The 27,228-nt window shown below is 37.5% G+C and overlaps 1 protein-coding gene across 1 annotated transcript in view; it reads left to right on the forward strand.

Moving 5' to 3' along the window:
• LOC124802969 (L-2-hydroxyglutarate dehydrogenase, mitochondrial) overlaps window positions 1-27,228 on the forward strand; it is a 100,785-nt gene that overhangs the window by 16,737 nt on the left and 56,820 nt on the right. Inside the window, exons 2-4 of the mRNA XM_047264060.1 lie at window positions 2,160-2,574; window positions 2,703-2,897; window positions 26,833-26,994. Of these exons, the coding sequence (XP_047120016.1) occupies window positions 2,160-2,574; window positions 2,703-2,897; window positions 26,833-26,994 (772 nt within the window). The remainder of the gene's footprint in view (window positions 1-2,159; window positions 2,575-2,702; window positions 2,898-26,832; window positions 26,995-27,228) is intronic.

Below are 27,228 nucleotides of genomic sequence, written 5' to 3' on the forward strand. Positions count from 1 at the left end.
GGTTTGACAAACACTCAGTACCCAGTCACACTTTGACTGGCCCATCAATCCGTGGTCTTAACCTCACAGAAACTTTGGCACTGCTTAGAACATGAGGTGAAATGTAGCAATCGATATTCCTGCTCTTTTGTAGATCTGTGGGATCAAATCTTCATCGACTTCCTGCAGCTGGATGTGGTACATCTAACTTGTGAGCTATCTTCTTGCTGAATTGAGGCCATTATCGGGGCTACATGTTATATTATGTGGTATTAGTCATGATGCCTCATGGTGGCACCCAATTTTTTGTCTCGTGTGCTTATTGAGGTGAATAAAAACAGACTTTGATTCAGACTAACTCACAATGACACACTAAATTGATTCATTTGTGGTGGTATACTACACCAGTTAGCATGAGGGTAATTACTCCATAAGCTGCGAAATGTAATTTTCTGATGGGTAAAAACTAAAGGTTTCAACTGTGTTTCAACTATGAAACTAAATTACTTTTTAATTGATCATTAGTATTATCGCTATTTCATAAGGCTGATTATAAAATTTACGAATTGTTATGTTTTATAAAAAATACTTGCATTGGTCATGTCCATTATAATTATCCAGCTAATACTTGCATTAGCGTGTAATACAATGCAGTGGAGGTTACAGTTTGTGTAAGAAATGTGTGATTATCATCTTCCTCACGTAGTACATTCACTACACACATATTCAATACTTTGTTCCATGCAACCATAACAGTAAAATTTGGGACGTATACATCACATATGCTTAAATATCTCATGGGAGAGCCTTCTTGAAGCTGTACATAGTTCCCAAAATTGATCAGTTATTGCTTCATTATTCATTTTGCAACAATAAACAAACTAATTGATAGCTCAGTACAATAGTAACTTTGTAATAGGTACTAAACTGCTGTAAGGCCTACACAGTGTTGTTATTATTATTATTATTGTTGTTGTTGTTGTTGTTGTTGTTGTTGTTACCAGCTAGCTGACTGCCAGAAGTCTTCCAATTTCTGCCCATTCGCAAGTAAGAAGTATAGCAATCAAGTGATTTACAGACAGTAGGCCTAATTATTGTGCACACATTTTAGTTTGGTTCTCTTTAAATGGGATGCAAGATGTGGATGAAACAAATGTCAGTAGGGGGAAAGTGATGCAGAGGTAGCATGTTCTACATCTATATCCATAAACTGTAAACAACCAAGGAGTGTATGTCCCATTGTACCAGTTATTGGGGTTTGTTACTGTTCCATTCATGTACAGTGCACAGAAGAATAATTGATTGAATGCTCCTGTGCATGCTGTGATTATTGTAATCTTGTCCTTACGATCCCTATGTGAGCGATACATATGGGGTTGTAGTATATTCCTAGAGTTACAATTTAAAACCAATTCATGAAACTTTGTTAATAATCTTTCTTGGGGTAGTTTGTCTGCCTTCAGTAGTCTACCAGTTCAGTTTCGTCAGCACCTGTATGACACTCTCTCACGAGTCAAACAAACCTGTAACCATTAATGCTGTCCTCCTGTGTATAGTTCAATACCCCTCATTCGTCTTATTTGGTACTGGTCCCACACATCTAAGCAATATTCTAGAATGGCTCACCCAAGTCACTTGTAAGCAATCTCCTTTGTTGATTGATTGCATGTCCCCAGTGTTCCACCAGCAAACTGAAGTCTACCACTTGTTCTGTTAGAAGCATCTACCCTCAGTGTGCATAGCTTTCCATTTTTGAGGAGGAGTTGTAGATATCATCTGCACTGCCCTGGGAATTGCATCACCAATCCATAAGTAAAGATTGTTAGAAATAAACAGTACCTATTGTCTCATTAGTTAATGGTTTAGTAAGACAACTTACCTTTCATCATTTTAAATATGAAAGTGTTCAAAGAAAATTATTTTTCATTCAAAAGATTCACTATGATGGTGGGTGTTGGGGTAAGGTGGGGGTGGGAGGTTACTAGCTAACATCTGATGACACTTAGGGCTAATTGTCTCAGAAAGGTTGGGAACAACTGCACTACACAGAGTGCTTGGCGAACTTGGGGAAAAAAATTCTTCCATGATATAAAAATCATATTGTTAAACATGATACCTAAAAAAACATGTTTGTATGGTCTTTACAGTTTGTTTACATTAAAAGGTATTCTGTCAAACAGCTGTCCCGATGATAAAATCTACGATATCGTCATCATTGGTGGCGGCGTTGTGGGAATGGCCACAGCTCGAGAACTTAAGCTGAGGTATCCAGTTTTCAAAATGGCAGTCCTAGAGAAAGAAGATAAGCTTGCTGCTCACCAGAGTGGTAACAACAGTGGTGTCGTTCATGCTGGTATATATTATAAGCCAGGGTCACTTAAGGCAAAATTGTGTGTGCAAGGTTGCTATTTGTCATACAAATACTTCGATAAAAAGAATATTCCGTACAAGAAATGTGGTAAAATTATAGTTGCCACTGATCCAGTTGAAATACCAGCATTAGAAGAGCTGTATCAAAGAGGGCTGAAAAATAATGTTCGTGATATTAGAATGATTTCTGGTCATGAGATCCAAGAAATCGAGCCTCACTGCCATGTAAGTACTCTATCTTCAACAGTAAAACTATCATTATTTGTATACAAGTAAGACTGTTACATGTGTGTAGATATGGTATAAATAACACAGTTATAGATAGTGTATTGGCATACATTTTTTTGTTTTAGGGTGTTAAAGCAATACACTCTCCACATACAGGAATTGTTGACTGGGGTTTGGTTACAGAACATTATGGCAAAGACTTTGAGGATGCTGGAGGAAAAATATATCTCAATTTCAAAGTGACAGGATTTAAAGAACAGAGGAAACCTGTTACAAAGGGTTCAACGACATATCCTGTGAATATCACATCTGAAAACAATGTAAGGTATTTGATATTTAGTAAGATGAAGTTTCTACTTATTGATAAACACTTGCTATAATTAGTTGCTTTTAAGATGGTAAGCAGAAATGAGAACAAGGCATAGTTAGTGAATGTTATGTAGCCAGTCTGCATTTGTCCGTTGGCACACTAAAATCACTATTCCTTGTACTGGAGAATACCAGAACACAACATGTTGGGCTTCTGTTAATGATGTCACTGTATTGTTGAAGAAAATGTATCTATAAATGCTATTTTGTCAACACTTTATTTTAATTTGACACAATCAGAAAATACTTCAAAACATTAACCAATTCTGATCTGCTCTGCCAATCATGAGACATGTAAAATAAATTATTTTATGGTTATGAGAATGGCCAGTGCAGGCTGATACTAATTAACATTTAAAGCATTTTGTGATTGTGTTAAATGAGAGTAAAGTGTTAACAATTTCATTAGTCACATTCTCCAATGACCAAAACTCATTCCTTCTAAATATTATTTCTGTTGCTTTCGTAGTAGGTAGCATTTTACAAGTTGTCTCACCTACTCTTTTCACTGCCACTAATGCTGGAAACACAATAGGTATTGAGAAATGGCTTTCATGGGTGTGAATGTACAGCAGGGGCTCATGAAAGTAAATACAATGAGACATTCTAGACTGTGTGCAACTATTGGTTTCAACACAAAATTGTCTTTTAAATGAACACAACATATTATTCCATACACAATCAGTAACAAGAGAAATTAGAATAATAATGGCATTGATTGCATCACAACATTCAATTACATCATGAGAAATTGGAACATGAAATTGATGCATGAAATAAATGAAATCAGCTGCTGTTGCACTTCCCGTGATGCAAGTGTGATCCTCATGCTGCTTGTAATTGCGATGTGATTGACGTATGTATTCTTACTTCCACTTTTATCATGAGGATCAAAAGTAATAATAGGGATTTCTCCCACAAACATTGATATGTACATAATGATGTTCATCGAGCACGTTGTATTTATCCACATACAGACTATGCAACACTACCGGTTGGTGTACGCTACCCCGTTACACCACTACAGTCAACCCTTTGCCTCTGCAGTTGTGTAGAGGAGTGGGACACAATTGGTGCTGTGTGTGGGAATAGCTCACTATGAAGCAGGTTGTTGTGTGTGGAAGTACGTACAGGTATGTGGCAGTGGTGTACTGTACCACTGTAATTGGTGTCACTGTTGTAACCATGATATTAATTTACCTGACCATCCATTCTATGCATTCGACATGATATTCACAAGTGGCAAAAATGAAGAAATGGTTGACATGATATTACTATCTGGAGAATGTCACTAAAATGGTACATGTGTGGCACAGGTGTATGCCCAGTGGTACCCTAATAGGCATCATCCGATCTGCCTTACCTTCATGAATATTGTTAGAAGGTTTCGCACAACAGAATGGTTGTCTCTAAGAACACGGATCCAGAGTAGAGACGTAACACATGAAGCAGCAGAGGTAGCTGTTTTGGCAGCAAGCATTCGTGAAATGGAGAGACAGATGGGAATCCTTCAAACAAGTGTGATGTGTATTCTGCTCAGGCATAGATATCAACCATACATATGGTGCTACATCAGGGCCCCCATGATGACGACATTTACAATCGGCTCGAATACTATCAGTGGGTTCTGTGGCAAGGCCATTACTTTATGCATAGAGTTCTGTTTACTGATGAGGCCACTCTTACAAACCATGGGAAAGCTAACTTACACAATATGCACTACTGGTCTCCAGAAAACCCACACTGGATTCGCCGGGTTGAACATCAGTGTCAGTGGAGTGTCAGAGCATGGTGTGGTATTGTAGGACACCACATCATTGGCTAGTATTTCATTGATTGCACTCATAGTGGAAGAGCGTATGAGCAATTCCTGAGATGTTCCTTACCTGGACTGATGAAAGACATACCCCTTCATTTGCGTCAAATGATGTAGTATCAGAGTGATGGATGCCTTTCACATTATGGCTTTGGGACATTACAGACACTAAACCAACAATTCCTACATCAGTGGATCAGCTGGGGCAGTCCCATTCAGGGATTTCCAGCACAGTTGCTGGACCTCACCCCTGTGGACTTCTTTCTCCGGGGACATGTGAAAGATGTGGTATATCTGCATGTCCCAGCAACAGTGGCCAACATGAAAGGCCACATTACTGCAGCATGCACTGCAGTAATACCACAAACTCCAACAGCTGTGAGTGGATCCATGATGAAGTGCACACAGCAGTGTTGCCAAACAAGTGGCGATCTCTTCACACTGCTGTATCCTTTTGCACACCAGCATACATTTTGTGTATTACGGAGAAGACTTGTTTGTTTTGTTGGTACTACTATATGTTTGTTTGTGCATTGCACCACCTGCAATGATTCAATAGTGTCGCAGCCATTAAAGATATTCAGTGACCTGTCCCTTACATCGCATGTACCATTCTGTAATTGATGTACAAATAGCCTGTGTCCCTTTGTGCGACCCTTTGACAGTCATTAATTTTGTTTACTCTGGCTGGTGGTTATCGGTATTTCATTACTGTTATGTGGATTGTAGTACTGTCAAAAATTTCAATAAAGCACGTATGAGTAAACTGTGTCCTGGTTATCATTTTGGGTGACTTGACATTTGTATGTTTCCCAGTTTACTAACAGTGTACATAGCAATATGTAAGTGCAGCATTTGTTGCATCGTAGTATGTCAATCACAGCGCAGTCATGAGCAACATGTGGGTCACACTTGCATCGCAGGAAGTGCAACAACAGTACATTTCATGTGTTAACTTCGCATTCCAATTTATCAGGATGTAATTGATGTCTTGCTTTGCAACTAACATCATTATTATTGTGATTTCTCTTTTTATTGATTGCATGTGGAATAATATGGAGTGTCCATTTAAAAAAACAGGAAGTTTGTGTTGAAACCAATATTCGCACATGGTTTAGTGTGGCTCATAGTATTTACTTTTGTGAGCATGTAATGTACATTCATACCCATGAAAGCCATTTGTCAAGATCTGTTGTGGTTCCAGAGATATTGTCAGTGAAAGGTTAGGTGGGATACCCTATATATTCCTGGCACTGTCAGTTTGGGAGCGATCTGCAATGTATGGTGGCTGAGGAGAATGACAAAAGCCTAGATCACTAAAAGAGCATTTTATTGGATGACTGGTTTTGACAGAGCTATGCTGTAATCATTAGATCTTATGCTTTAAAATGTATACAACCAGGGTTGCCACAGGTTCTGGAAATCATGGAATTTCTAACACATCAGGGAAATAACCGGGAAAGTTGAAAAAAAAAAAAAAAACCTGGAAAAATCTCATTTTTGTCTCAGTAGATGAAATGGTTTGTTTACTGAGGTTTCATGCATTGCAGCTGGCTGGGTACAGCTGAATATGTGTGCTGCTTCTCTACTCCCTCATTACTACTGCTTCTCCCCTTCCTAGCACTCCCTCAGCTTGCAGTCAGTGCTGCCATCACTTCTTGCCGCTAGCCTAACAGCTGCTGACAAGAGAGTGAGGTAGAAGTGGTTTGTTTGGATCTGATTCTCAGAGGTTGTAGACGCAGCTGCCGGAGACAGCAGTCGTGTGCATGAGTTCTGTCTGCACCCGCACACGCTCTCTCTCTCTCTCTCTCTCTCTCTCTCTCTCTCTCTCTCTCTCTCTCTCATTTTCTGACAAAAGCTGTGGCTGAAAATTTAGTTGTGAGAGTGTGATTGTATGTTTTTATGTGACTATTTGCAGCTCAGCAATCATCTTTAAGGTGATTTGTTATGTATCCTCATTATTATTGATTCTCAGAGTATTTGAACAAGTTATGTGTTGCATGGATTGATCACCATCATCTCATTTCGTCAACATGCTATCCATGGCTCATGAATAGCTGGCCACACAAGTGGATTTCCGTGACAGGTCAGAACCACAGGCCATTTCTGCAGGTATCTGAAATGGATCGGACCTGGCAATCTGAAGCCATTCGGTTCCCACTAATATGCAGGTCCTGCTCGTCAGATCTAGTCTCATCAAATTGCCCACAGGTCGGGCGTGTTTGTGTGTGGCGTAATGCAGCAGATTTTCATAGTTAATCAATGGGCCCAGGACTGCAGTGTTCCTCAGTAGGCTAGAGGCCATGGGCGATGGACTTCAGGAATGGCAACTGTCTCACCACAAGTATGTTGTACAGTGTGGCATTTTATAGACATTTTGTCAGTTAAAAGGTGGTTTATATGTTAGAAAGTATGGACAATAATAAGAAGAAAATTGTCAGTTGCTGACAGTTTGTATGCTATGTACATATATATTTCTCAGAACAAAAATCACAAAATCCTGTAAAATAATAGATATAACACTGTGGGTAATAACCAACAATAATGAACATAGTAGAACCAACATTTTATTGGTGATCACCTACAGCATTGGTTTACACAATTCTTCCTCACCTTATACAGTTCTTTCAAGAGGCCTACTTTTTCTGAGGTTATTTTTGAAATCAGTGGCAGTATTTTAAATCACTTTGCAACTCCAAGGAAATTTGTATTTTTGTCACCAAATGTGTTCCGTTTTATTGAAATAAAATAGTATCGGTTATCTTAAGGAAACATCTGTACCATTTGGCTTGTTTTCTCCATCTAAAAACAGTTCATTACAAATGATGTTGATGTTAGTACTTCAGATTTTTGCTCAGATCAGGAAACGCCATCTGCTTGAAAGTTTTTTCCTTTAGATATTTCCTCATTGCGCTATTGTTCCTTGAACCGTAGCTGCAAAGATAGATTATCAACTTATGTCTCAACTTATCCTTGAGATCTTAAAATTTGTCAGGGAATAATTCTAAGACTTGTCTGTAAATCAAGGAATTTCACTTGGGGAAACTTGTGGCAACCCTGACAACATACTGCCCATCAGTGTAGCAATTTACTTCATATTGCATATATACTTCCCATTACCATCAAGATCACTGCATGTCCACATGTAAAACATAAAATATTATGTACAGACATAAACATAACTATATTGCACCAGTTGCAAGTGTTTGTGTTCACCACCTGCTGACAACTGAGATACTAGCTGGGGGTGAACATGAACACGTGTAGTCGACACAATATAGTTATGTTTATATTTGTACATAATACTTTTATATTTGACATGCTGATGTGTTGTGATCTTCGAGTAGTGGGAAGTGCATATGCAAAGTGAAACAACTTGTAACATTGATGGACAATATGTTGTAAACTTTTTAAAACATAAGGTCAGTGATGACAGCATAGCTCTCTTGAAATCAGTTATCCAATAAAATGCTTTTTTAGTAATCTTGGCTTGTGAAGTTTCTTCATTTTCCATAGTTAGCATTATTGTTTTTCATTGGGAATGTACTGAAACAAGAAACAAATACGCAAAAGGATCAGTACAAACAATTGCAAATGCAAGAACTGTAATGCAAACTACACTTGGGATAAATCATCCACTGACTGTTACTTATTTGCGGACAAATCAAATTGCTGGTCAATTTTTTTATGGAGCTGCTTTCTGTCACCTGTCATGTTATGTGCAACACACTACACTATTACGTAATGTGGCTTCAAATTAAATATCCCAATTTTAATTACTTACACTATGTAATATTTGATAAAAGTGCAAAATGAGTCTCAAAAAGGAACAGTTAATGGTTGGCTTCCCCCTCTACAGAAATAGGATCAGTTTGCTGAGCTGTCTAAACGTTAAAACAAGGATTGACATGTAGAGCAAATGAGTGGTACCCATCATACACCACACAGTATTTCACAGATGTGTGCAATAATAATATTAATAATAATAATACTTCATTCTCTCAGATCTCATCCTTCTTTCTTCATCGGAAATCACCCTTCCTATTGTCTGTTTGTTGATTCTCGTTTGCAGTTTGGTTTGTTTGTCTGTGAGTTTCCTGATTTTGTCAGTTTTGTTTCTTAGGTCTTCCAGTGTAATCTGTAGCTCATCCATATCTCCCTTGATTTCTGTAATCCACTGAATGTTACACTTACTATTCCACAATTTTTCTATTATTCTCCTGATGATTCTGTTCTCTGGTGTTCTGATTAGATGTCCGAAAAATGAAATGTACTCATTACCAGTTATTTTTCCTTGTAGACTGTTTCATTTGTAGCTACTCTCCAGTGTCTATCTTTCAGTATGATTTGTTGATGTACTTTCTGATGATTCTTCTCTCTATTTTGAGTATTTTGTCTATTTGTGCAGCATTAGTTGTTTTGAAGATGGTTTCACTTGCATATGTTATTTCTGGTTGAGCGGCTGTTTTGTAGTGTTTTAATTTTGTTGCTATTGACAGGCTCTTTCTTTTTGTTGTAGGTGTTCTTGGTGATATATTATGCTCTAGTCAATTTGTTTATTCTGTTATGCCATGTTGGCTTTTCATTGAGGTTACATGTTACGATTTCTCTCAGATATTTAAATTTATCTACAATATTGATTTCTTGGTTTCTCATGACAATTTTGTTTATGAGTGGTGGGTCAGTTAACAGGATGACTGTTTTTTCAAAGGATATTCCAAGACCAATTTTCTGTGCTATTTCCTGTAGTGAGATAACTTGATGTTTGGTTTCCTGAATACTGTTGGACAAGAGAGCAAGGTCATCAGCAAATCCTAGACAATTTAAACTTATGTTGTCTTTGGGCCTTCCAGTTTGGATGTTCTTTGGATTAGTCTTGTGCCATTCCCTCATTATGTATTCTAAACCACAGTTGAACAGCAGGGGTGGCAAGCAATCTCCTTGTCTTAAACCTGTTTTTATGATGAGAGATTTCTCCCCTGAACTTGACTTGATACAGTGTTGGTTAAGGTGCGTTCTATCAAACTGGTTAATTTTGTATGAAGCCCAAAATTTCTTGAGATTTTTAACATTGAACATCTATAGATACAGTCATAAGCCTTTTTAAAGTCCACGAAGGTTATCACAAGAGGTTTATTTCATTTCTTGTAATATGTTGTGGCTAATTTTAAAGTGATGATCTGTTCTGCACAGCTTCTCCAAGGTCTCCAAGCCTCCTTGGTATTCACTTAATTCTTCCTCTAGTTGTTCTTTGATCCTCTTGTATAGGATTCTGGAGAAAATCTTGTATGTGCAGTCTAAGAGAGAGATACCTCTGTAATTATCTGGGTTGCTTTTATCTCCTTTTTTGTGGAGTGGGTGGATTATGGCTGTGGTGCAATGTTCGGGGAATTTTTCTGTTATCCAGATTTTTGTTACGGCTATGTGTAAGGATGTTTGAACTGTATCTGTGGCATATTTCCACGTTTCTGCAAAACCTTGATCTTCTCTGCATGCCTTATAATTTTGCATCTCTCTGAGTGCTGTTTCCACCTCTTGGATTGTGGGAGGATTTATGAGATCGGGTAGAGTCTTGATGGGTGTGTCTGTGTTAATTGCTAAAAGTTCCTGGGGTTCTTCACAATTCAGAAGTTTACTAAATGCTTTTTCCATGATTATGACATTTTACTTGTCATTGTGTGCCATTATTCCCTCTTCCCTTTTCAGCATTAACGTGGGAGGGGCAAATTTTTGTAATTGTCTTCCTAGCATTTTGTAAAAGTCTCTGGAATTGGTTTTGTGATAATTTTCTTCTATTAACGGATTAGATCTTTCTGTGATTGTCTCTTGGTTTGCCTGATAATTTGTGTGAACTTTTTCTTGATATTTTTGAGGTTGATTGCATTTTCTTCTGTTTTGTGTGTTTGAAATTTTAACCATTCTGAGTTTGTCTTTTTACGTGGGTTCAATGGGGCTAAATTTTCTGCAACAAGCAGAATTTGAACCAGTTCTTCTAAATTATCTGTCAGTTTTATGTTTTGTGTGACTTCTCTATATTTATCATTTCTAATTAATTGGAGGGGATCAAAGTTCCTCTTTCGTTTATTGCACTTCGGTTTCTTTTTTAGTGGTGTGGACTTAATTTTGATTTTGACAATGTAATGATCTGAACCTGTATCTACCCCTCTTAATACTTTAACATTGTAGATTTCTCTGTGGAAGAATTTGTCCATAAATACACGATCCAGCTGCCATACTCCTTTTCTCCAATCAGGATGTTTCTAAGTTTTAAGTTTGTTTGGCCTCCTTTGAAGTATGTCGACTTTGAGATCAGTGTGTGTTCCCTACAGAGTTCAACAAGTCTTCGACCATTCTTATTTGTTTGTTTATGTGGAGCCCAGTTTCCAATGATATCCCAGTATTTCCTTTCTCTTCCGAGTTGGGCATTGAAGTCCCCTAACAGGATCTTAACATTGTTAATTTTTACTTGGTTTAATGTTTGGTCAAGGAGATCCCAAAACTTTTCTACTTCGTTCCTAGTCTTTGTTAGAGAATTCTTCTCATTAGTAGGGGCATGGGCATTAATGATGGTATAAATTTTGTTGGATGCTTTTCAACTCAAAGTTGCAATTCTAGGGGAGATGGCTTGAAAATCTATAATCAAATCTATTATTTTTACCTTGACTATAAACACAGTTCCAAATTGGGGACATTCTTTCATAACCCTTATTCCATTGTAAATTGTGTAACCTTGTGATTCGAATGGTTCTTCTGTAGTATTTCTCATTTCATGGAGTCCTGCTACTAAAATTTTCTGTTTATCAAATTCATCCGTCAAATTTTTTAGTTTTCCTGCTTTAATTAGAGAATTTATATTATGAGTTGCAATATAGTTGATCTGTTCTTGTTTGATCCTGTTCTTATGAACTGGCATAAGAATGGGTGGTTGCCAATGCTCCGACTCATTGAAGCCTTCTAGGTGGCTACCCACCTTCTTTCCTTCTCCAGCTTTCTTTGGCAGGACAGTGGAAATTTTTTCCTAAAAGACCTTTCCATGGTTGACTTTCGAAGGTAGTTAACATTGGATGGAGTGAGCTCCAATTAACAACTATGGTTGTTAACCGCAGAGGCACAACCATAGATGTTCATAATAATAATAATAATAATAATAATAATAATGTTCTGCCAGTCGTAAAAGGCGACGAAAAGAACAAACCACTAATAGGGCTAACCCCCCTTTTAGTGTGATTAGTTGGTTCAGGACAGAACTAACGAAGCCTCAGACAAGCGCCGTCATGGTCGGGGACGACGCTTGAACCCTATGCCCGTCCACAATGGTAACGACACTGCTAGCCAACTGGAAAATGATTTAAATCTAAATAGATGTGTTTTGCAGGATATGCTTCCTGCAACCACCCTAGAAGGAAAACAAAGACAGAGGATGAGATGGTCAGATGAAGTTAATCGACACCTCATGTTCTGTTATTACCAAGCAACAAACCTAGGAACCAACACAACTGGATACAGATCACAAGTATACACAACATTTATTACCAGATACCCAGAATTAAAATTTTTAACAGAACAACGACTAGCTGATCAGATCCGTGTAATAATAAAAAATAACAGGATACCCCAGTCAGGATTAGAAAACATCAAACAAGAAGTACAACAAATACTGGAACAAAATAATGTGCAATCAGAAGAAGAAGAAGAAGAAAATACAGTAATGGGCTCAAACATCCCAGAGCAAACAAACAAAGACCAACACGCATCAATTAAACAATCAGAGGAAAACGAAATCTCAAGACAGCCACCAGAACAAGCACAAATAGAACACGAAGAGACACACGTGTTAGATATAGAAGAGAAATTTCAGCTGACATATATAGAATACAAAGACACAAATACAGACATCAGACCATTCTTGCACAGACCGCCAAATAACCCACAAGTCGAAACAATAAAAACTATCAACACAATCATACACAACAAAATAAACGAAAATACAACTATGGAAGAGTTACAACTACTGGTTTATATAGGAGCACTCACTACACTAAATATACACACTAGGCAGAGATCAGAACAAACCAACACACAGAAGAAACCCACAAAACCAGCATGGCAACACAGGCTACAGATAAGAATAGAAAAACTGAGAAAAGACATCGGACAGCTAACACAATTTATAAGAAATGAAATATCAGACAAAAAATGAAAAAGGTTAGGTAAAATCTCACAACAAGAAGCAATAGAGCAGTTAGATGAAAAGAAGCAGAAATTACAAGCATTGGCCAAACGACTTAGAAGATACAAAAAAAGTGAAAATAGAAAGAAACAAAACCAAACATTCAACACAAACCAAAAGAAATTTTACCAGACAATAGATAACACACACATTAAAATAGACAATCCACCAAACATAACAGACATGGAACACTTCTGGAGCAACATATGGTCAAACCCGGTACAACATAACAGGCATGCACGGTGGATACAAGCAGAAACAGACTCATACAAGATGACACCACAAATGCCTGAAGTGATAATTTTGCAACATGAAGTCACCCAAGCAATTAATTCTACTCACAATTGGAAAGCCCCTGGAAAAGATAAAATAGCAAATTTCTGGCTAAAGAAGTTCACCTCAACACATTCACATCTAACTAAATTATTTAACAGTTACCGTATTTACTCGAATCTAAGCCGCACTCGAATCTAAGCCGCACCTGAAAAATGAGACTCGAAATCAAGGGAAAAAAAATTTCCCGAATCTACGCCGCACCTGAAATTTGAGACTCGAAATTCAAGAGGAGAGAAAACTTTTAGGCCGCACCTCCAAATCGAAACAAAGTTGGTCCATTGTAATATGAGACACAATTTAGGTCGAATGAATGACGATACAGCTACAGTAGTTTGGTTCGAGCTTAGCAGTTAAGCTTAACCAGGTAGCCATTGCTATGCGTCAGGCGCTCCGTCCATATTTTTACGGGTACCCTTCCTTTTTCACGTGCTTCGTCTGGCTTGAATTCATTGCATATTTTTCTTTGATCTGATAAGTGCCGTTCTCTTTGTTATAGGTGTCTACGTCACTCTAAGCTGAAAATGCATTACTGTACTGAGTCATGCATTGTTTGTCGCGGCATGGCTTGCTTTTGTGCGCGCTACCACGGCTTACAATAAAAAATAGAAAAAGAGAGGAATTGTCTCATAACCGAAACAACGGCAAGAGACTGCTATTTGTTGTTACTTACACTGCTGCTTTCTTTGATAATGATCAACAAAAACCAAATAATAGACTGCATATGATAGATGATGTACTGAAGGAGAGTTTAGCGAAAATTTTTCTCCGTTTGAAAATCTTTGCAGGCCCCTCTTTAGTACATTACATTCTGCACAGAAATTAGAGTCATCTTAGATTTAAAAATCTAGTCAACCACCGTGCTTCATTTCTGACTGTATCATTATCAGGCATAAGAATAATACGAATATAAACATGACGTGATATGTATATTCTTACACGTTTGCTGTTGTCTCACTCTAGTTTCGTAGTTTATTAGGCAGACAGGATTTAAGTGAGGTAGCAGCAAACACGAAACAATACATGGCAAAATGTTTATATTCGTATTATTCTTATAAGAGAACACTGCATGTGATTCACAATTCATAAAAGTTCCTATTAGCAACCATCTCTTCTCACAGGTATGAAAAAATTCAGAACGTTGAGTTGGCCATATTGACAAACATCCCAAAGTCTTGTCAGTCGGATTTTCGTAGTACATTGGAATGCTGCTACATTCGAAGATGAACAATACGGAATTTGTATTTACTTCGTTGGATAATGTATGAAAATGCAGTGGTCGAAACTCGGGGCGGAGAAAAAAGCTCGTCTTCCACCTTTTTTTTTTACATTTATTTACTGACGCAGAGGTTTTGGCGCCGGTATTTATTTTTGTGCCTGCAAGCATGCCTGTGTTGCGCTACATATATTCGACGGCAGAAGTTAGTTGTGGCGGCACCTACCAACATTTATCATAACTTCCACTTGCTTTGCACTCGATTCTAAGCCGCAGGCGGTTTTTTGGATTACAAAAACCGGAAAAAAAGTGCGGCTTAGATTCGAGTAAATACGGTACATTGCAGACCCATACACATTCCCTGATACACTTACGCATGGAATAACTTATCTGAAACCTAAAGATCAAGCAGACACAGCAAACCCAGCTAGATATCGCCCCATAACATGCCTACCAACAATATACAAAATATTAACTTCAGTCATTACGTAGAAATTAATGACACATACAACACAGAACAAAATTATAAATGAAGAACAAAAAGGCTGTAGCAAAGGAGCACGAGGATGTAAAGAGCAACTGATAATAGATGCAGAGGTGACATATCAAGCTAAAACTAAACAAAGGTCACTGCACTACGCATACATTGATTACCAAAAAGCTTTTGATAGTGTACCCCACTCATGGTTACTACAGATATTGGAAATATACAAAGTAGATCCTAAATTAATACAGTTCCTAAACATAGTAATGAAAAATTGGAAAACCACACTTTATATCAAAACAAATTCAAATCATATCAAATCACAGCCAATACAGATTAAGCGTGGAATATACCAAGGAGACTCATTAAGTCCTTTCTGGTTCTGCCTTGCTCTGAACCCACTATCCAACATGCTAAATAATACAAATTATGGATACAATATTACTGGAACATACCCACACAAAATCACACATTTGCTATACATGGATGATCTAAAACTACTGGCAGCAACAAATCAACAACTCAACCAATTACTAAAGATAACAGAAATATTCAGCAATGATATAAATATGGCTTTTGGAACAGACAAATGTAAGAAAAATAGCATAGTCAAGGGAAAACACACTAAACAAGAAGATCACATATTGGATAGCCACAGCAACTGCATAGAAGCGATGGAAAAAACAGATGCCTATAAATATCTAGGATACAGACAAAAAATAGGAATAGATAATACAAATATTAAAGAAGAACTAAAAGAAAAATATAGACAAAGACTAACAAAAGTACTGAAAACAGAATTGACAGCAAGAAACAAGACAAAAGCTATAAATACTTACGCTATACCAATATTGACCTACTCATTTGGAGTAGTGAAATGGAGTAACACAGACCTAGAAGCACTCAATACACTTACACGATCACAATGCCACAAATATAGAATACATCACATACATTCAGCAACAGAAAGATTCACATTAAGCAGAAAGGAAGGAGGAAGGGGATTTATCGATATAAAAAAACCTACATTATGGACAGGTAGACAATTTAAGAAAATTCTTTCTAGAACGAGCAGAAACTAGCAAAATACACAAAGCAATTACTCATATAAATATATCGGCTACACCACTGCAATTTCATAACCACTTCTACAACCCTTTAGATCACATGACATCAACAGATACGAAGAAAGTAAACTGGAAAAAGAAAACACTACATGGCAAACACCCGTATCATCTAACACAGCCACACATTGATCAAGACGCATCCAACACATGGCTAAGAAAAGGCAATATACACAGTGAGACGGAAGGATTCATGATTGCAATACAGGATCAAACAATAAACACCAGATATTACAGCAAGCATATTATTAAAGATCCCAATACAACAACAGATAAATGCAGACTTTGCAAACAACAAATAGAAACAGTTAATCTCATCACAAGCGGATGTACAATACTAGCAAATACAGAATACCCCAGAAGACATGACAATGTAGCAAAAATAATACATCAACAGATTGCCTTACAACATAAACTTATAAAACAACACGTTCCCACAAACAAGTATGCACCACAAAGTGTACTGGAGAATGATGAATTCAAATTATACTGGAACAGAACCATTATAACAGATAAAACACCACCACATAACAAACCTGACATCATACTCACCAATAAAAAGAAGAAATTAACACAACTAATCGAAATATCCATACCCAATACAACAAATATACAAAAGAAAACAGGAGAAAAAATTGAAAAATACATCCAACTGGCTGAGGAAGTCAAGGACATGTGGCATCAGGATAAAGTTGACATTATACCAATTATACTATCAACTACAGGAGTCATACCACACAATATCCACCAGTACATGAATGCAATACAGCTACATCCAAACTTATATATACAACTACAGAAATCTGTAATTATTGATACATGTTCAATTACCCGAAAGTTCCTAAATGCAATATAACACATACCATACAGTTAAAAGGAAGTGACGCTTAATCAAGGTCTGCGTCACTTTCCATTTTTGACCAGACATAACGTCTGAGAAAAGAAAGAAATAATAATTACAATAACAATAAAAATCAAATAGATAAAATTTTTAATATAGTAGTAGTAATGTGTTTCCATCATTGGTTAGTACATCCCTTTAGCGTAATTTAAAAGCAACTGAATTTCGGAGGAATACACCATTTCAAAAATATTCTTGTGAAAATTTGGGAAATGCAAGTGGCATGCAATTGATTTAAGAAATATTTTATTTTGTTATTGTTATTATTATTATTTTTATTATTATTACAGAGTTTGGCCAATTCTACAACTCTTAGATCCTAAGACTATGGTACAATCTTTTTCATCTTATCTTCCAGAACTTCTTCGTGCATTGCCTTATGAGCTTCTCCTGTTCATTTGACATCACTCTCCCATGTTGTGGTTCTTGTTGTTAGAATTGGAAATTTTGTAGTATTGATCAGAAGCTGGAAATTTTCCCTGCCCTCTATGGTGCCTTCTTGACGTTATGTCTACTCGGATCCATTACTGTCTCTCCCAGCCATCCTGTGGAATTTTTTAATTTGGAAATGAAATTGAAAATTTTCTTGGTTAGCCTGTTGTCATTTATTCTGTGAAGATGGCCATAAAACTTTAATCTTCTCTTCCTTATAGTGTATGTGATTGTATCTGTGTTTTTGTATAAATCATTGCTCTTCTTGTGCAGTTGTTATCTTTGTTCTTTTGTGGTCCTAAAATTTTTTCTGTGTTTTTCTTTCTGCATTTTCGGGTTGAATTTGTTCACTTCTTTTATTCAGTGGAAGCCATTCAGATCCGTACAGTGCTTCTGATTTAATTAAGTTTACAGAATGTTTAATTTCTGCATGGAGCAATAATGATCTTTTATTATAATGGTTTTAGGTGACATTGCTAATTCAATTTTCTTGAGTCTTTCCTACATTTGTGGTGTTACCTAATCTGTTTGATTGTATACATTCTCCTAAATCCTTAAACTTAATAGCTCTTTTGATGTTTTGTGTTGTGTTTTTGTATATTGTTCTCTGTTGTGCTTATGTTCAATGTATTTTCTCATGTGATATTTGTAATCCAGTTTTACCTGCAATTTTGTGAATTGTTTCTGTCATTGTATTATCATCTGTTTTGCCCTCAGAAAGTATTGCAATATCACCAGCAAAAGTGAGATATTTCAACTTGAATCTTCCTCTTCTTTGTCCCAGATGAATTCCATCAGTGTTTTTCTCTTTTAGTTCTGTATCTCACACTCAAATGATCTTGCCTAATACCAGATTGAAGAGAATCAGCAAGAGACCTGCCAAATTCCTGTGCTAGTTCTGAAGGATTCAGAAACTTCTCCTAGGAATTTAGCTTCTAAATTTGTGTGTGTGTGTGTCTGTTCAACTCACTCACTTATGAGTTTTCTGATGCTTGCTTCTTCCAGCTGATTGGCAACTGTCAGTCTGTGGGGTTGTAGGCTTTTTTGAGGTCAGTGAAAGTAAAGACTGCGTTAAGGTTCTATATTTTTCTGATCATGAGGCTTGTTTTCAAGTTAAACATTTGCTCTGGGCATGATTTACTTTTTCTGAACCCCACTTGGTACTTGTCAATTGGGTATTGTGCTTGGTTTTCTGTATTTTTAATAGTATTAGATACAATTTTGTCGGTGACTGGAAGTAGAGATATGCCTTGGTAATTAGTATCTGTCTGTCTCCTTTTTTATGTAGTGGATGGATTATGACTTGTTTCCATTCATCTGGTATTCTTCCCTTCTGCTAGCAGTCTTTAATAGTTTCATAAATGGTTTCAGCTGCCTGCTTCCTTTCCAGTTTCCACATCTCATCTAATATTGCTTCTTCACATGGCCGACTTGTTTTTCAGTAGGCTAATGTATTATTCAGTGTGATTCAGTATGGTGGTTCTGAAGGTGGATTATCCTTTTGAGACTGAAAATTAGTTGTTGTGTCCATTCCTCGCAGTTTAGAAGACTCTCGAACTTGGTAGTCACTCGCAGTTGTCTTTGTTGTTGGTAATGAGTCTTCCTGTTGAATCTTCCACAATCTATGTTTCCTTCTTCTTGGTGGTTGTTGTTATTCTGTCACCATGTCTATCATTGCTTCTCTGATGTCAGGCCAGTTTCCCATCTTCTTTGTGTGAATTTTGTGTCAATTACATGGACTATTGTAATTTTGTGTTTCAGTCTTTTTGTAGAAATTTGGCTTTTATTTCTATCTAGTAGTGGTCTGAGTCTTTGCCTTGTCCTTTTCTGACCCACACATTCAGGTTTTCTCTATGGTTTGTTTGGTTACTGCCACGTGATTCAGATGATATGAGTCGAATTTTGTTTTAGGAGAAGACCAGGTCTTCCTTCTCTGTGCTAATTTTCTGAAAAAGCCTGACATTAGTGTTAAATTGTCTGCACAAGTTGTTGACGTGTTTGTGCGCAGGAAAATTTCCTACTAGCCTTGTATGTCTCTTTTTTGCTGGTCTGTGCATTGAAGTCTCCTATGAGTAGTTTTATGTGGTGCTTTGGTATTTTTGATGTCTCTTTTTCTAATGTTTCTCACAATTGTTCTACTTTTTCTGTTGCCTTTGTTGGTAGATACATGTGCATTTATGATAGTACAGATGTTGTTTGCTGATCCAAATGAGAGAAGTGATGTTTGCTCAGATTGGATGTAAAATTTGCTATGGACTTTGTTAGATTCCTTTTGGCTGTGAAATTTGTTCCCCATCAATTGTTTAAGTTTCCGGGTCTTTAGTAAAGTGTATCTAGCAAATGTTTTTGTTTAGGCCTTATGTGAGAAGTTCTAGGAAGTTCTGATTCTTCCTTATGTGCTGTTCTGGGCTATGAAGAATCTGATGGTCCAGTTGCACCACTGTTTCCTGTGATTAAGGATTGTTCGCCTCCTGGAATGCTTTCCTATTCAGTGTTTACCATCATACCTTGGTTACAAGTAAATTGTGAAGAGGTGGAACGGGTGTTAATCCCTTCATGACAGGTACATCTCTGAGAAAATTGCCAGATGGGTTTTATCAGGCTCTCCAATAGTGGAACAGATGCCTTTAGCCTACCAGTCTGGTAACAAACCGTATTGATTTTTGGAGTCACCATCAACATGCAGACAGGCACACATCATGTAGCTGCTTGTCTGACATGACGTGGATTTATGTTTTCCCTGATAGGTTGTCTCTTTCACTGGATCTGCTGTAGTGAGGTCCACTCTCTCTGCCTTTACTACTGTTGAGGTATAACTGTCAGGAGAAAATGACTCACACAACTTCTTTGCCGTTGAGATTAATATCTTCATCTCCTCAGAATCCCCTGATATTCTTCACCTCCTCTCACATATTGCTGACTAATTAGCTTCCTCTCACCTCTTACCAGGTGACCTGACCTGCTATTAGAATTAGACAGTCCATCTGGATCATATAAGAACTGTATTAGTGACAAGTGGGCACAACATTGACAACATCGAAATTTACACAGTATAAATTCATCGAGTTGAGTATTCGCTATTACAAGTACTCCACATAGTACTATGATTGCGAACACAGGTCTGTACAGTATACCTATGTGTGTGTGTAAATGAGGGGGAATGTGGTTTCTTTTACTCCTTTCTGCTATAGAAAGTCAGTCTTTCTGTTACTTGTGTTCTTAGTGAGGTTGGGAGGGTTCTTTTGTCTTTTGGTCTTAGGTTCTCTCAAGTTCCTGTGGTTTATCGGTGTACTTGAACCTGTGAACCATGTCAGACTTTTTGTTGACATCTTGTGTGGTCATCGTGTGAATGGCCATGTTTTCCTGGCCAGTATGTTTCCTACAGGCTGTCAGGCCACAAGCCGTTTCACTGGCTAGGAAACTGAAAAATATCCTCTGTTAAACACAGTTCATAAATTTCTAGAATTCTTTGTCGTTTTTGAAATTCTTTGTTTTCCTGTTGCATTGTTCTCTGTAAATTAGCTGATAAATTTTGAAATGGATATATGTAAAAATGTAAACATGAAGACAATTGCAGTCAAAGTTACAGGTGCCCCAAATAAACAACAATCATGGCAAAAAATGTACTTGCCTAAAGTCTCCTTGTTTGTGCCTGTGCAAGCCAAAAGAGCTAGAGGCAAAGAAACCTTTTGTTAATTAGCACTGAAACTTTGTTTTCATCACAGAATGTCATTTTTAAATTGTTGTTGTTGTTGTTGTTGTGGTCTTCATTCCAGAGACTGGTTTGATGTAGCTCTCCATGCTACTCTATCCTGTGCAGGCTTCATCATCTCCCAGTACCTGCTGCAACCCACATCCTTCTGAATCTGTTTAGTGTATTCATCTCTTGGTCTCCCTCTACGATTTTTACCCTCCACGCTGCCCTCCAGTACTAAAATGGTGATCCCTTGATGCCTCAGAATATGACCCACCAACCGATGCCTTCTTCTAGTCAAGTTGTGCCACAAATTTCTCTTCTCTCCAATTCTATTCAATACCTCCTCATTAGTTATGTGATCTACCCATCTAATCTTCAGTATTCTTCTTCTGTAGCTTCTATTCTCTTCTTGTCCGAACTATTTATTGTCCACGTTTCACTTCCATACATAGCTACACTCCATACAAATACTTTCAGAAACGACTTTGTGACACTTAAATGTGTACTTGATATTAACAAATTTCTCTTCTTCAGAAACTCTTTCCTTGCCATTGCCAGTCTGCATTTTGTATCCTCTCTACTTCGACCATCCTCAGTTATTTTGCTCCCCAAGTAGCAAAACTCATTTACTACTTTAAGCCTCTCATTTCCTAATGTAATTCCTGCAGCATCACCTGATTTAATTCGACTACATTCCATTATCCTCATTTTGCTTATGTTCATGTTCATCTTATATCCTCCTTTCAAGACACTGTCCATTCCGTTCCGCCGCTCTTCCAGGTCCTTTGCTGTCTCTGACAGAATTACAATGTCATTGGCAAACCTCAAAGTTTATATTTCTTCTCTATGGATTTTAATTCCTAATCCAAATTTTTCTTTTGTTTCCTTTAGTGCTTGCTCAATATACAGATTGAATAACATCGGGGAGAGGCTACAACCCTGTCTCACTCCCTTCCCAACCACTGCTTCCCTTTCATGCCCCTTGACTCTTACAACTGCCACATTGTTTCTGTACAAATTGTAAATAGCCTTTCGCTCCCTGAATTTTACCCCTGCTACCTTCAGAATTTTGAAAGAGAGTATTCCAGTCAACATTGTCAAAAGCTTTCTCTAAGTCTACAAATGCTAGAAATGTAGGTTTTCCTTTCCTTAACCTATTTTCTAAGATAAGTCGTAGGGTCAGTATTGCCTCACGTGTTCTAACATTTCTTTGGAATCCAAACTGATTTTCCCTGAGGTTGGCTTCTACCAGTTTTTCCATTCATCTGTAAAGAATTCGTGTTAGTATTTTGCAGCTATGACTTACGAAACTGATAGTTCGATAATTTTCACATCTGTCAAAACCTGCTTTCTTTGGGATTGTAATTATTATATTCTTCTTGAAGTCTGAGGGTATTTTGCCCGTATCATACATCTTGCTCACTAGATGGTAGGGTTTTGTTAGGCCTGGCTCTCCCAAGGCTGTCATTAGTTCTAATGTGATGTTGTCTACTCCCGGGGCCTTGTTTCAACTTAGGTCTTTCAGTGCTCTGTCAGACTCTTCACGCAGTAACATATCTCCTATTTCGTCTTCATCTACATTCTCTTCCATTTCTATAATATTGTCCTCAAGAACATCGCCCTTGTATAGACCCTCTATATACTCCTTCCACTTTTCTGCTTTCCCTTCTTTGCTTAGAACTGGGTTTCCATCTGAGCTCTTGATATTCATACAAGTGGTTCTCTTTTCTCCAAAGGTCTAATTAATTTTCCTGTAGGCAGTATCTATCTTACCCCTAGTGAGATAAGCCTCTACATCCTTACATTTGTCCTCTAGCCATGCCCACTTAGCCATTTTGCACTTCCAGTCGATCTCATTTTTGAGACGTTTGTATTCCTTTTTGCCTGCTTCATTTACTGCATTTTCATATTTTCTCCTTTCATCAATTAAATTCAATATTTCTTCTGTCACCCGAGTATTTCTACTAGCCCTCGTCTTTTTACCTACTTGATCCTCTGCTGCCTTCACTACTTCATCCCTCAAAGCTACCCATTCTTCTTCTACTGCATTTTTCTTTCCCCCATTCTTGTCAATTGTTCCCTTATGCTCTCCCTGAAACTCAGTACAACCTCTGGTTTAGTCAGTTTATCCAGGTCCTATTGTGAGGCGGCGGTTAGAAAATTTACTGTTGTATAAATGTTTGAATGTTGAAACACTTCCCGGCCGATGCACCATATGTGGGGCGGCGGGTGGTTGAATTAATTGTTATATAAGTGTTCCTATTATTTATGCTGTTGTTTTGCCGTTCTCAACACTGGCTCTCTAACTACAATATTGGCAACCAGAAAGTGATTAGCAAAACGTGAAGCCTGTAATTAGAATTCCTAGTGCCCACTTCATCTGAGAAACACACTTATAGCTGCAGCTTATAGCTCTGAGGAATTAGGAGATTGTCTGGGATTCATAATCAAAAACGATTGTGAAAAAAACTTTCTCTGTATTCTGAAAGTCGCAGATGAAAAAAAAAGAATCCACACAATCTGACTAACAGAGCAGTTCAGAGTCTAATGCGCTGATGCAACTATAACTGTCCAAATTAAATGTTTAAATGAATGCTCGCCATAATTTGATGATAATGTTCATCAAATGCCACGCTAAATAATGGTAGAATGTCTCTCCCACAACGGCACGTGAAAATACGACATACACAAACTGAAGATCGATCATTAAAGTCATCCCAGAATTAACACTTCACTCAAAAAAGATTTCATGGTTACGCGTATCCCGAGTAACTTAATACGGCATCCGAGGCTGTTTATAGCAATTATACCGACGCGACGCGGCTCCCAACACAGATGGTGTGCTATTCAGCGTCTGGAGAGAACTGGGGCCTTGCTTCCTCGCGCAGCGTTCTTATATATAAAGCCGCGGTGCGGACGGCTAAGGGAATGCCTGATCAAATCGGCTCTCCCGACTAGCCGCTGGGCTAGTAATGCACCACATTAAGTTATTGAATAAATCATAGCTTCTTTTGCTGATGGCCGATGAAGCTCTCAATTGAAATGTGCATTCAACACACAGGTAAGTAATCATAATAAAAGTTTGACATGGCTAAGTTAAATATTTTGGGTGAGAGAATTAATTTAATTACACTGCACGCAGTAGACGAGCTCTGAACTTGCCCTTTGGAGATACGCTATCGCTATAGTTTTATAGTTATTCAAATGAAACTTCTCACATCTTTATGGTTATAGCGGATCTCCATTCTATTTAAATATAAACATCCTAGCCTTATTTATTAGCCTACTTAATCTATCTTGCTTCCTTAATTTTTAAGACACAAACCAGAAAATTATGAATTTCAACTAAAATCTTAATTTGTGAGATCCAAAGTACTGTTTCTATTAAATTATTATGAAAAAGGAATCTAAATATAAATTTTTTAAGTCTCTAGCTCTTTTCTGTTGCGCCAATGATTTTTACAGAAAAACGTCCAAATTTCGAAAATGGTTAAAGTTATCGAACTGATATTCAACACATATTAATTTAGTATTACTCCTGACATGCTAGAACCGTTTCAGGTTATTTACTTGATTTTTAAAGTATTGCGCAACATTTATGACGTCAGAGCTAGTTACAGCGGACTGGCTGGCACACAATGGAAAGACTGTTGTGAATTTATTACGGCGTGAGTAGGCTGGGCGTGAGTAGGCTGCTTCCCTACACTATCTCCTTAAATTTCCACCTCTTTGCAGTTTCTTCAGTTTTAATCTACAGTTCATAATAAATAGATTGTGGTCAGAGTCCACATCTGCCCCTGGAAATGTCTTGCAATTTAAAACCTGGTTCCTGAATCTCTGTCTTACCATTATATAATCTATCTGATACCTTCCAGTATCTCCTGGCTTCTTCCATGTACACAACCTTCTTTTATGATTCTTGAACCAAGTGTTAGCTATGATTAAGTTATGCTCTGTGCAAAATTCTACAAGGCGGCTTCCTCTTTCATTTCTTCCCCCAATCCATATTCACCTACTACGTTTCCTTCTCTTCCTTTTCCTACTGTCGAGTTCCAGTCACCCATGACTATTAAATTTTCGTCTCCCTTCACTATCTGAATAATTTCTTTTATCTTGTCATACATTTCATCAATCTCTTCATCATATGAGGAGCTAGATGGCATATAAACTTGTACTACTGTGGTAGGCGTGGGCTTCGTATCTATCTTGGCCACAGTAATGCATTCACTATGCTGTTTGTAGTAGCTTACCCACATTCCTATTTTTTTATTCATTATTAAACCTACCCCTGCATTACCCCTATTTGATTTTTTATATACAACCGTGTATTCACCTGACCAGAAGTCTTGTTCCTCCTGCCACCGAACTGCACTAATTTCCACTATATCTACCTTTAACCTATCCATTTCCCTTTTTAAATTTTCTAACCTACCTGCCCGATTAAGGGATCTGACATTCCACGCTCCGATCCGTAGAATGCCAGTTTTCTTTCTCCTGATAACAACGTCCTCTTGAGTAGTCCCCGCCTGGAGATCCGAATGGGGGACTATTTTACCTATGGAATAATTTACCCAAGAGGATGCCATCATCATTTATCCATACAGTAAAGCTGCATGCCCTCGGGAAAAATTACAGCCGTAGTTTCCCCTTGCTTTCAGCGGTTTGCAGTACCAGCACAGCAAGGCCGTTTTGGTTAGTGTTAGAAGGCCAGATCAGTCAATCATCCAGACTGTTGCCCCTGCAACTACTGAATAGGCTGCTACCCCTCTTCAGGAACCACACATTTGTCTGGCCTCTCAACAGATACCCCTCCGTTGTGGTTGCACCTACGGTACAGCCATCTGTATCGCTGAGGCACGCAAGCCTCCCCACCAACGGCAAGGTTCATGGTTCATGGAGGGAGGATTTTTAAATTAACTTATCATTAATATTTCTATTGTTATTTTCAATTTAGATACTGAGATGGTGATTCTGAGAAGAGGAGGAGAGATACAGAATGAGTATCCAATAAGCACGAGGAAGAAAGAAAATGTTTTGATATCAGATGGAAACTTTTCTATGTGTATACGTATTCTGTAAATCTTGATAAAAGTGCACTAATGGTATCAGTGGGTGTTGCGTAGTTTGCAGATGTAGGTAACAACAGTGTGTGAATGCTGGGAAATGAATACAGTGAATCCTGAGTCTGTTGCTGGTAGCAAATCGGAATGCTCGTTCATAATTTCCTGTGGCTTCTTAATAATGTTACCTTGTATCTTGTTTTGTTAAGTTTAAATTTAATCACATTATAGCAGTTTTCTACGAAGTCAGAGATGAGATGTACAAGTAATGAATGTATATCTTTTTTTGAGATTAATTGGTTTTACCAACCTACAAGTAGATTGTCACATTCAAATGTGACCTACATCTCGGGATTTGCTACGAGTCAATCATTTGTAATAACTAGATCAGTAAAAGTAATTATGGTTCTCTAAAAAAAAAAAAAAAAAAAAAAAAAAAAAACCACTGAATTACCAACTTCAGCATCCAATTCAAGAGCTGCCAATGCTGTAAATGCACTCTAACTGTAATCTATGATTAAAAATTTCAGTAAAACTTTCTTATAAAGTATATCATAACATTTACATCTTACTTATAGTTGTTTTTATTTCAGGCAGTGAGTGCAGCTTATGTTATTGTGTGTTCTGGGCTGCACTCTGATGTACTGGCAAAAATGAGTGGTTGTAGTGGAGACCCACGAATAATTCCTTTCAGAGGGGAATATCTACTTCTAAAGAAAAATAAGTGCCATCTAGTGAATGGGAACATTTATCCTGTAAGTTTTATACATATTATGCATTTATCCACGTTTTGAGAATATCATATATTCCAAATGCTCAAAATACATGAAACAATACTCTTTTTTAGTCAATATTCCCTTCAGCTTCTAAAACATAGTTTCTCTTTGTTTCATAAGTACATAAAGGTATCTCAATGTTATGCTTTCAGTGATTAATAGCACATAGCCTATCGTTGTTGTATTAACATTAGCACTAGACTCAGGTTTTAC

The sequence above is a fragment of the Schistocerca piceifrons genome, chromosome 6, assembly GCF_021461385.2.
Source record: "Schistocerca piceifrons isolate TAMUIC-IGC-003096 chromosome 6, iqSchPice1.1, whole genome shotgun sequence".
Taxonomy (NCBI): Eukaryota; Metazoa; Arthropoda; class Insecta; order Orthoptera; family Acrididae; genus Schistocerca; species Schistocerca piceifrons.